The 12,024-nt window shown below is 39.7% G+C and overlaps 1 protein-coding gene across 1 annotated transcript in view; it reads right to left on the reverse strand.

Annotated features, from left to right (window-relative positions):
- Nucleotides 1-3,254: 3,254 nt before the first annotated feature.
- The window catches only part of Drd3 (dopamine receptor D3), a 40,048-nt gene continuing 31,278 nt past the window's right edge, over nt 3,255-12,024 (reverse strand). Inside the window, exons 5-8 of the mRNA XM_063225006.1 lie at nt 11,118-11,314; nt 9,862-9,939; nt 6,593-6,860; nt 3,255-5,525 (exon numbers count right to left, since the gene is read on the reverse strand). Coding sequence (XP_063081076.1) covers nt 5,329-5,525; nt 6,593-6,860; nt 9,862-9,939; nt 11,118-11,314 — 740 coding nt within the window. The 3' untranslated portion in view covers nt 3,255-5,328. The remainder of the gene's footprint in view (nt 5,526-6,592; nt 6,861-9,861; nt 9,940-11,117; nt 11,315-12,024) is intronic.

Raw genomic sequence — 12,024 nt, forward strand, 5'->3', positions numbered from 1 at the left:
TCTTAGGTGTCACCCATTCCTCTATCAGTCTGACTACACAGTCAGTAAAGAATCCTGGGCATGTTTAGGGAACAGAAGACAAAAGAAAAATCTGATTTTCACATCGAAATTTAAAAAGACTGCACCATATAACTTGAGGGGATAAGGTGCTTGGTGGGCTGTGAGCCAGAAAGATATAATAGCAACAGTTACTTAGCAAGCAAGTAATAACAATACCAATGGTAATATTTGTTAGGGCTTTATAGTTAAATAACATTTCTGCTGTGGTTGCAATATCTTTCTCCCCTGCAAAATTCATGTTGAAACTTAATCCCTACTACAACAATATTAAAAAGTGAGAGATACAGGAGGTAATTAACTCATGAAGGCTCTGCCCTCATGCATGGGATTCCTGCTTTATAAAAGAGGAGGGTGAACTAGTTAGGTCTTTTACCCTTCTGCCATGTGAGGCAGCCTTTGTCTCATCCAGAAGGAGTCAGTTGCAATATTTTAGAAGGAGAAATCAGACCCTCGCCAGAGACCAAACCTAACAGTGCCTTGATTTTGTATTTTCCAGTCTTCAAAACTGGGAGAAAATAAACTCCTAAATTATCCAGTCTGTGTTATTTTGTTATAGCAACAGGAATAGATAAGGACAACTTCTAATTTGTGGCTTCAAATGGTGTAATAAGGTAGACAAGGCCTTCAGGTCCTTGTTTTATGCCTGAGGAAACAATGGCTCAGAGAGGTTAAACCACTTGCACTAGGTCACCTGTCTGTGACAGCCAGTGCTCCAGCCCTTGACACAATTCTATCCTTTGTTTTTCCCACAAGATGGTTTACAGACACCTTGAGCTCAGCCCAGCTGCCTCTCTGGGGACAGCCATTCTCAAAGATTTACAGCTGCTCCTGCTAGTACCCAGGAAACCCTATGAAGGCATTCCATGCACAGTGATGGAGATGGGTGATGAGTTCAGGTGAGGGTGAGTGGAACAAGCAGTCCCAGGTCTTGTGTGTGGCATGAACTCTTGGTTTCTGCATCTGCCAATATGTGCCCCAGAACACAGCAGATGCTGGTTTCACCTGCACTGAGTCTTTGTGTCAGGAGGTAGTCATGGAAACTCACTCCCTTGCTAAGCTGATGAGTAGACAATTAGGTAGAATGGAGGAATCAAGTTAATTGCCTGTCATCTCCTCTCTGCTCTCTGTGTATTGATTCAAATTAAGCTTTTTTAGTTTTCTAATGTCAGCAGATACTAAATGATCACAGCATAGATCTGGGAGTTAAGACCTCCAGGAAAAAACCAGGTCTGAGTGAATCTCTTAACCCTTTTCCTCTCTGTTTAGTTCTGACCCAAGCATTTATTAAAAACACATTCCTTTGCCTGACATCCCTTGGTTTCTGATCCCAAAGTTTCTCAATTGCCTTGATGTTAACCATCTCTAATGCCACATGCATCCAACTAGCCATTCTCTCTCAGAGTAAAGAGGTAACTCAAACTGAATCTTGAATTTGTTGAAAGCGCCAAGTAGCTCAATGAGAAATAGTTAAGGAAGTCAGTAGTTGATAGTCTGCAGTGTGCCTTGTGGGACAGGGGTGGCACAATCTGGAGGTATTCTGAGACAAGAGGCACCATCAGCTCAGCTGTCTCTTGCACAGAGCTGCAGGAAGTCTTCAGAAATGAAGCTCCTTCCTTTCCCTTCTCTCTCCAGGGCCCCTTATTTATAGCCAGTTGAAATTGTTTGAAATTCCCAGGATAGTCCTTGCTAGTTCTTACTTAGCTCTTCAGAAGGATATTTTTCAAACAACACTTTTCTTACCTTTTTATTATTATGTCTCAACTCTGATAGTATTTGTCTGGAAAGTCTTCTTAAGACTAAATAGAGTGCTTCCAACCACTATGAGTCTTCTTTATAACAGGCAAGCGATCACTATACCCCAAAAGTCTATTTCCTTACTAGACTAAAAGCTTCCAGGAAGCAGAGATCACGTCTTCAAGGATGATATTTCTCAGCAGCAAGCACTAGGCTTGGCACGTAGAAAGTGAGCAATTGTTATTTAGTAAATAAACGATTGATTTGTAAATAATTATTAGAGAGTAATGTCATAGAAGAAGAAAATGTTTACATAAGGTCTAGAATTGAATGTTGATTGTAATCTATTTTCATTTTCATAGTTTGTGTTTTTTTCCAAATAATGTGGCAAGTATGAACTTTTTAATGTTGTAGAATAATTGTCTCCAAGGACTCTCCTCTGCTTCATTCATGCTGACATTTCTACCATGTTGGTTCTGAAAGTAGTGAGCCCAGAGGCTGAGTGTGTGGGTTCATGGTGGGAGCTGTAGAGGTACAGGAGGTCAGATCAAGGATACAGAGACTGCAGTAAGTGCCTGAGAGATGTGTTTGGGATCCTTTTAGGAAACACTTTCTGGGTCAGACTAAAGTTCTTTGAATCAGATGTTGTTTAGGATAATAGATACTAAGTAAGAGATGCTCCATAGTTTAAGGCTGGAAATGAAACATAACTTTTACTTTATTTCTATATGGAATTTTACAGGGTTCTTAGGGGTATGAGAAAGAATGAGCAGTAAATGAGGATTTAGTACATTTGAGTGATCTTCTGCCATATTAACTAACTGGGGGACAACTGTTCTGGGCCTCAGTTCCTAATTACATAATTTGAGGAAGGAGTAGAGTCAAATATACTCCAATGACTGTTCCAAGATTCTACAAAATTAGACATGGATTTCCCTGGCTATTGTCTTAGAAACTGAGAGTGAGGTTAATGTCTTGGCCTGGGTTCTATGAACTTTGGGATACAGGTGGGTGAGGCTGGGCTAGACTCTTCCAGGATTTTTTTTTGTTTTTTCTTTCTCTCCCTTTGCACCCTTTCCTCTAGTTTGGTGGTGATGTGCAGTAATTCATGGTGGCTGATAGCAGGGCCGTGAGATTTGATGGATGCACTTGTGAATCCTAATTTTTCTACTTGTTCACTGCACTGGAAACTGGAGCAAGTGTCTTAACCTTCCTCTACCTCAATTTCTTTGTCTATAAAATAAGTTTCTCTTGCCAGTGGTTCTTATAAAGGCTGAATATTTGCTTAAAGAAAGGATACAATATATTTGTCATCACTCTTCCTCTTAAAGATAGTAATATCAATGTTGTTTATATTTCTACCTTCAGAATTCTGATATTTACATGGAATTCTACATCTTTTGCCTACTATCTCATGTTTTGTGTTTGTTTTGCATAGAAAAATGTACAAGTCATGAATCTTCACTTTTGCAGATTTTAATGGTTCCAGAACTCAGTTTTACTTGCACTGTACATACTGAACTGAATGGCACAGGGTACAAGTATTAGTGAGCAGATCAAATTTTTCTGCCCATTTACAATATAAATATTATTAAAAGCATTCAGGAGTAACAAATAACTAACTCACTAGTGTTATATATATATTTCCTTGTTTTAAATTTAAGGATTAGGGGAATAAAAGACTGGGTAAGAGAGGCTTTGGATTCCTTGTAAAGTTATTGTGCATTTTAAAGTTTTAACAGTATTACAATAGACAGCTATTGTGCCTATATGCTACTAGCTCTTAAAAGATAATAAAGTGACATTCAAAATGAAAACATTTCATAAATTATCCAGAAATTTTATCTTGATTATGCAATCAATAAAAAATAGCTTTTACTGATGAGGTAAATGGTGAGAATATTTTAGTTCCTTCTAAGTACAATTTTGAATGACATTTACAAACTATTTCTGTTATACTTTTTAATCTCAATCATTGGAATGGTAGTGTTTAGAATTTTCACAGGATTTTACAAAGTGACCATGTGATGGCTTTGGACAGTCACCCTACCTGGTGCACTCAGCTCTGAAGTTCTCTGACAGTCTGAGTGAGCCCTATCACACTCAGGCCCATTGGGGCAAATACAGGAGTGAAGAATGTCCTAGTGATTGTCATTTATTCAGAACTGAGGAGGTAGTCACACTTTGCAGACAATTCTTCAGTGAGTCTTAGGTTCTAAAAATACTCTGTTAATCAGAGGATGAAGATGCCCTGGCCAGGAAAGTCTTTTAGTATTATGCAAAACATACTGTAGTGGTGGATACATTATGACAATCTCAGACATTTAGAAGTTTAATTAAGGGACTCAGCAGGAGGCCAGCATTCTCACTTTGTAGACATCCTGAGCCTGTGCAAAAGGCGGGCACAGAGATGGTGTAAATACAACACCCACCCCCAGGGGTAGGTAGTCTGCTTAAAATAAAAGGGAGGGAAAGAGGCTTGCTCCTCTCTGCCATTTGCATTTGCTGCTTTTGCTGTCTTCTGCCATCTTGAACTGTTGTCCCTGTGCCATGCCATCCTATCTTGGAACCAGTGGATTACAGACTGAAGCCTCCACAAACTGTGAGCTAAATAAACCTTTTCTTCCTTAATTTTTGGGGTCAGGTATTTTGTCTCAGCAACATGAGAAAAGTAACTGAGACACATCCCTAAGGTATGCTCTAAATCACAAAGTTCAACAGTGAATTTTTGAGCAGTGAGAATTGTCACTCCTTTGTAATATCCCCATCTCAAATGACTCTGGGCATTGAGACTCCGAGATTGCCTTGAGAGAGTAAGGGAAGAATCAGAAGACCTTCTTATTTAGAGTTAAAATAAAAGGGTATCAAGGCTAGAAAATAAAATCACAGGTCCCAATATGGGACAGTGTTTCTGCTGGAGTGAGGAATCCTGACACAACTTAGCCAGTTAGACTCTACAGAAAGGCAGAAATACTGCCTTGCCTTTCAGGCTTCAGGATACATTGAAGGGAAAAAGCGACCAGGAAAGAATCGGCCCACAAGACTGCAAGATGACTTGTGCTGACAGTTGAGAGTCTGAGGGAAGAGGAACTGGCTATTCTGCAAGGTGGTTTACTGGCCAAGGTTTTAAGGACCCAAGGCAAGTTGAAAATGATGAGATTTGTTAATTTATCCTTCACTATAATGAATCATGCTTCCAGTGACGTGTGTGTGTGTGTGTGTGTGTGTGTGTGTGTGTGTGTGTGTGTGTGTGAAGAGTCACGTTTTATCAGCTTCTTTCTGAATTATTGCTTATCACTTAAGGGCTCTCAACCCTTTGATTATTCGAATGAAGTCAGATGTTAGCTGGGGAGGTAGAATATTGTGTTTTGTAGGAAGCAGTTGGTCACATCTGCCATGCAGGGACATCCGGCTCCAGGAATCTTTGTACCACATGCTAGAGGACATTGCAGTCTTTCTGAGCAGGCCCCGGCCAGGAGGCAAAATAGCCTGGTGTTGTTAGAGGTTGATACGGGGTCTCCTTTCTTTTTTCCTTCAGCAAGACAGGATCTTGAGGAAGGCCTTGCGGAACTCTACATTGAAGGTGGTATAGATCACGGGGTTGAGGGCACTGTTCACGTAGCCCAGCCATGTTGTGGCTCTGTAAAGCTCTGGTGATATGTGGCATGCTTCACAGTGGGCATTAAGAATGTGGGTCAAGAAGAAGGGCAGCCAGCAGACAATGAAGGCCCCTGGGTTGCAAAGAAAGAGAGAGTTTGTTTACTTTTTTGTAATAACATGAAAATGACCTATAGCTGTCAGCCTTAGGTCAGCCATGATGCTAAAAGCTTAGCATTTCCATTTGCTTTTCCCATCAACCTATGATCAGGCATGCTCAACCATGTTTCTTTTTCTATTTACATGAGAAAACTGCTTGCTAGTATCTTTGATTCACTTCAGTTCTTTGTTACTATATTGATATTCTACTTTGGCATTTTGGGTAGTTCTTTACAGTCTTTTCTCCTCAATTCAGTTCAGGCATTTATTTAGGGCTTGCCTCTACAAAACATGATCCTAGACTCTGATAGGGATGGAGACCTTACATACATGACTGACATAAGCCCTGCTGTTGGAGAGATACATCCTGGGGTTCTACTAAAGTCCCTCATATATAGGAACACTGGGGTTTTCCAGTGATGCTGAAAAGTATAAATCACCTTCCTTAAATCTATAAGGCACCTATGGCATCAAATTTTAATTTATTTAAAAATATGTATGCTTTTTGAAGTATAAAAGTTAGCCTTTATTGTATACAGAATGGAAAACTTGGTAAATACTGAAAATCAAAATGACCCATAATAACCAACTATCACTAAAAGACAATTACTTTTAACATCTTGCTGAACTTTGTTCCATCCTTTTTTCCCTCTGTATTTAATGTAAACTAAATATTATCACATTATATGACAGTAGTGTTTTACAATCATTTTTACTTAATATTTTAAAATGATTAAACATTTATTAAATGTCTAACATACATATTTTTATTCAATCATCAATTGATTTATACAGTATTTCTATATGATGGTAAAATATAGCTTAATTAGGTGGCTTGTTTAGTTTTATAAGTTTTATCTAGGTTTTTTAAGTTTCTACTCGTATTAAAATTTATACAAAACTTCAGTTGCATTATAAACATTTTATAAATGTTATAGTCATTGGATTTCTAATTTATGTCAAATGTGGCTACTCTGACATCTACTATAAGCTCCAACTAACCGAACTTAAACCAAATCAATGTAACCCAACTCAAACTTACCAAGTACAATGGCTACCATCTGAGTTGCCTTCTTCTCTCGAAGTGGCCCTCCCCGAGGCTGTAAGGAACCCAGTTTCAGGGACGTAGATAACCTGCCATTACTGAGTTTTCGGACCTCTAAACTGAGCTTGGGTGCCATACTGGGGCTCAGGGAATTCCGACTCCTCTCCTCCCTTTTCAATTTTTCTTCTCCCTCTTGGAAGGCGGTACCTTGGCAGATGCTGTAGTAGCGTTTCAGCTCTGTGTGTGCTCGGCCAGGAGAGAGGGACTGTGGGTGTGAAAAGAGAGGGTTCTTACATTTTGGGGGTACCATTTATCTTCTGCATGTTCCTTAAAGGGAAAGAAGATGCAGAGAAAAAATAGGAGACTATTGTGTGAAACTTACATAAGAAAGAACTAAGAGAATGGTGGGATTGTGGAAAGTTACAGGAATGAAACATGTTTTTTTTTTTTTTTTTTTTTTTTGCCTGTACAACTCCAAAGCACCCACTACATATAATTATTAAATAATCCCTGCACTCTCTTGAGAGGGGAGCATAGGATTGTAGTCTGGCCTTTCTAAATTACAGTGACCTGATTCTACAGAGGTACATGGTAAATGATACCACTGGCACGCAAGTGGCAAAATCTGAAATGTGGGAAACGCCACAGATGATTCAGTTTTCAACAATTAAACTGTAACAACACCAACAACAGTATCTGTCAATTACAAACCATGGGCTTTACTTGAGTTTTGATTCAAGCAAACTAATCATAAAAATTATAAGGCAATTGGGGAAATTTGAAAGTTATTGGATATTTAATGACATTAGAGAACTACTAATTTTTTAGTATGATGTGATATTAGCATTATGGGCTTTATCAAAGATTTTATATCCTTTAGAGACTCTTACAGAAATATTTTCAGGAAAAATAACATATTTGAGATTTGCTTAATAATAATCCAGTGTGGCATATGTGAATGTAGGTAGGAGTGTAGATGAAATGATTAGCTTCAAATTGATAATGGCTGAAAGTAAGCTGTTGGTGGCTAGAGTATTTTGTTATATTCATCTCCCTATATTTTATCTTTGAAATTGTTTGTAATAGAAAGAGTTTTTTTTTGTTTGTTTGTTTTTGTCTTTTAAAGACAAGAGTCTTGCTATGTGGTTCAGGCTGGCCCTGGGCTCACTTTGTAGCTCAGGCTGGTCTCGAACTTGCAACTTGCCTCAGCCTCCCAAGTGCTGGGATTTGTAATAGAAAGTTTTAAAAAATGAAAAGATAAAAGAGGATCCAGATTTTCATCTCAGCCTATTCAGTACATATAATTCTTCAACAAGTTAATCTAATATCTTTAAGCTTTATTTGTAAAATAGAAAATAAGCAAAAAAGTTTGGGAAGAATAACTTTTGAAAGTAGAAAATAGAATGTGAATTTTTCTGATATTTTGCTAAGGGGAGAAAGTGGATATGAATGGGTCCACCATCTGAGCTTTTTTCCATGTTTGAGGTTCAGACATTTGTTTCAACCTTGAATAGGAAGCAGACTCCTCAGCTCCCTTTGCTTAAACAATGAAAGCTATCTATTCAGTCCAGACTCCCCATCTCCCAAGTCTTCCCAGGCATCAAGTGCGCTGGCATATGAATCAAGTTCAGGCAATTGGAGATGCACATCTGAGACTCTGTACTGAAATTAAAGAAGCAGGCAGATTTCAGAGTTCATCTAAGTGTGGTGAAATTCAATGTCCAATGTCGTCTGTCTTCTAACCAGATTATTCCTGAGGCATGAACAATGTTTTTGTAGCTGTTCTTCAGCCTCTTCACTCAACCTGTGACCAGATCCCAATAAATCCCTCCTCCGCATAAGTTAGTTAATGTCACAGAACTTCTTCTTTTTCTTTCCTTAGTTCAAAGAATCACAGGCTTAAGATGCACATCACTGACACACTGTGCACACTCAGAAGCACTGTTGAAGGAGTAAGTGAATCCAAAAGGATTTTAAGTGATTTAATTTCTTAAAATTATGCTCCATTGTGGTATTTCTAGAGATTCTAGGAAAACACACTTGAAAAAAATTTTGATTTTCATTTCTTGGAATTTCCTAGTAATTAATATAACCATATTGTTTTGGCAACCTATAACCAAGATCATGTTTATGAGTAAGCTGACACATATTGACCTAAAGATGACAGTACTTAACTTCTAATGTATTATTTATGAAAGTAGCAAAGTGGGGAAAAATTCTTATGAAATGTAAAATTTGGAAACATTCTGTTTCTATTTGACAGATGGAGATTTTCAATCCTACAAAGTGACTCTTCAAAGGTTACATGTTGGTGAGTCCTTATCCCATCCTCATAACTGATAGAATAAAATGCTGGATTCCTCCTTGGAGTGATCACTACTCCCAGATGGCAGGACAGGATTTAATTCTTTTTGTTTTCTTTTTGGTGCCCAGGATTGAACTCACAACCTTGCGTTTGCCAAGCAGGCACTTATGCCACTGAACTAAACACCCAGTCAGGATTTGACTTTGAATCATTCCAGTAATGCAGCCTTTCATTTTTTCAGTCTCTCTTTTATAATCAACACTGTACCTCTGGCCTTTGAGACTCTTCAGACCTCAAATATGCCATAGGCAATTTTAAGCTGTGCTGAGAACCTCTCATTGCTATCTGAAGTCTGTACAAACATGGTTAGTTAACTATTCAAAAACCGAGTGAGACTCAGACTTCATTATGGGTTTTTGCAGTTAAATTCATAACATGGAGTTCAGGGAGAAGAATATTAGTCTTCAACCCCTCCAGGCTCTGTTATTCACTCTTCTAACCAAGAAGGTAATGCTGGCTTAAGTTGGAAAGACCCGGTTTAGCATGATCATGACATTGTCTTGGTTTTCTCTCTGTTCACTGGAAAATAGGACATTTGAAGGTCTCCTTTCCGTGAGTTTTCTTTTTTCCCATGTGTATTTCAATGACATTCTGTTTTCTCTAGTGCAGGTGACTCTGTGTGACAACTTCAAACCATACCGAAGAGTCCCTGGATCCAGTCATTGGCTTCAGTCACTAGGCTATTGCTCAATAGTCACATGCTTTCTAAATATTGTTTAACGTATCTCATTTGGAAATTTAATCAGGCACAGCCTCAGATCTTGTTGCATATTACAAATGTTTATGGGGTCAGGGCTCCAGTAGATTCCATTTTAGAGTGGCTGGAAATTAAATAAAACAAGGCAGCATCTTGAGTAAAGATCTCATTCTTTTGCTATGATCCGCAACATGGTCTACTTACCATTTTCCCTGTGGCATCTGATGGAAATCTGGCCCTTATTGAAAACTGTCTGATGGGATGCAGCTGCAGGCAGGAAGGCTAGGGAGGTTGAGGGAAAAACGGTCAGTTATGTGCTAAGCTCTACTGTTATGTAACCTTGGAGCATGACAATGCACTGTATTCACATCCTCAGCCTTAGGTCCTGGCCTCTGACTGAATGGGATCAATAGCTGTGTTCTATCTAAGCCTTGGAACTTCAGCTTTGAGAGTCTGACCTTTACTCAGGTCATCAGAGACTGATCTTGACACCTAAATTTGTCAGCCTCCAAGATCAAACTCGGTCCATGAAGTTTTTTTTCCTGAGCAAATCGGTCTTTTCTTTCTTTTTTTTTTTTTTTTTTTGTATTTTTCATTTTCATTGGTACCAGGGATCGAACTCACGAGCTCCTGCTTGCAAGGCAGGTGCTCATGCCGCTGAGCTAAATCCCCAGCCCCAGTCTTTTATTTTTCTACTTCCCATTTGGGTACTTTACTGTCTTTATGTTACATAGAGCCAGTGTCCTGTTCAATTCTGTGCTGCTCATGGACTGGGTGGAGGTGGGATTTATTTGTCTAAATAAATGAAGGCAGAAAGTACATTATATTCCCATGGTCCCTTCCCTAATAGATTATAAGTGATTGGTTTTCATGCTTTAAGTTCATCACCATGTGCCAGGCACTGGGCTAAGGAGAATCTAAAGCCCAAGCAAGGGAAGATCAGAGATGAGACAACACTCCTCCTTTCAGAGCCTAGGAAGACTCATCCTATTTTACCTGTGGGCTAATGCCTTGACATACAGGCAGGCCAGGAAGGAAAAGTGGTTTCACTGGGTCCCAGTGATTCCTGGAATGAATTAATGGTTTGGAAAAAATGTTGATTCTTAGAACTCACCAGCACAGTAGGGTACAATTGCCATTCTAACATGCTTCCCTCATCAAATCAAATCAAACCTCAACTATGTGGGACTGATGGCCATTTGTGGGAAATGTAAAGCTCTGAAGGAATCAGAAAAAGCCAGAAGCTTTCCTCCCATCTTGCCAACTAAGGTATATTCTCAGGGAGACTGTCAATGTACTCTTGAGATTGTATTTCCTATCTTCAAGGCTCAGACACTACCAGTTTAGAAAGTGAGTGTCACATCCATTTCTACTAAGTGGCAATGGAGACATGACAGGCACAGGTAACACAGGCTTGGGGCTTGGTGCCATCTTCCTGATATGCCCTTCTTGGTGCTTACTTGCTGAGGGAAGTCAGGCCTGACGCTGATACACTGACTGTTCTGTCGAGTGAGGATCCGTTTCCTTCTCCTTTGTCTCAGCACCATGTAGATCCTGGCATAGACAAGAACAGTCACTCCAAAGGGCACATAGAAAGACACTACTGAAGAGTAGATGACAAAATCAGGGTTGGAGATGGAGCAGGTGCTGGGGTCCCCTGTGGGGAGAGAAGGGGAGAAGAGGACGCATTGAGCTATGTATTGATCTCAGTAGTAAGCATGGAGCACAACCCACATGGCACATGATGCCTCCACCCCCCGAATGCCATGGAGCAGGGGTGGCATATAGTCTTGGACACTTATGCTGTTAACTTCTAGAAGTTAGAGGGCTAATTCATTTGTGTGTTTCTTACAGTTTGCTTAAAAAGAAACTTTGTACATGATTATATGCCAGACAGAGCTCTGACTGGGGCTGCAAAGATGACTAAGACATGGTGTCTGCCCTTGAAGGGGTGAACAGTCTGGATAAACAGATGAGCCCTTCTGCGCGTTGTGAAAGAGCAGCCGAGGAGCCAAGGGACAGGGAAAGGCCCAGGAGGGTTGCAGCCACTAGAAAAGGGCTGCTGGGGCATGGAAGGATTGTTGGAAAGTAATGAAAAGAAGGAGCTTCTTTTGAATTGGGATGTGGAGCAGGTGGTGGCTAAATAGAAGGTGGGCATCTGCTGGGAATCCCAGCACTAGGTGGGGTGGAATAGAAGAGACCTGACAAGACTGTCAGAGTAGAGAGTGCGAATTCAGAAATGTCCTTCTTCCTGCTTCATGTCCTGAAGCGCTTTTGCCCCTCCATTTTAGGAGATTCCTATACCTTTGTCTTTACTGACAGACACTGAAATTCTCCTGATACCCTGGATGGGTCTGAAATTTGCTT

Source organism: Cavia porcellus, unplaced genomic scaffold (assembly GCF_034190915.1).
Source record: "Cavia porcellus strain 051 isolate PalLab524CR breed Dunkin Hartley unplaced genomic scaffold, mCavPor4.1 scaffold_15, whole genome shotgun sequence".
NCBI classification, from domain to species: Eukaryota; Metazoa; Chordata; class Mammalia; order Rodentia; family Caviidae; genus Cavia; species Cavia porcellus.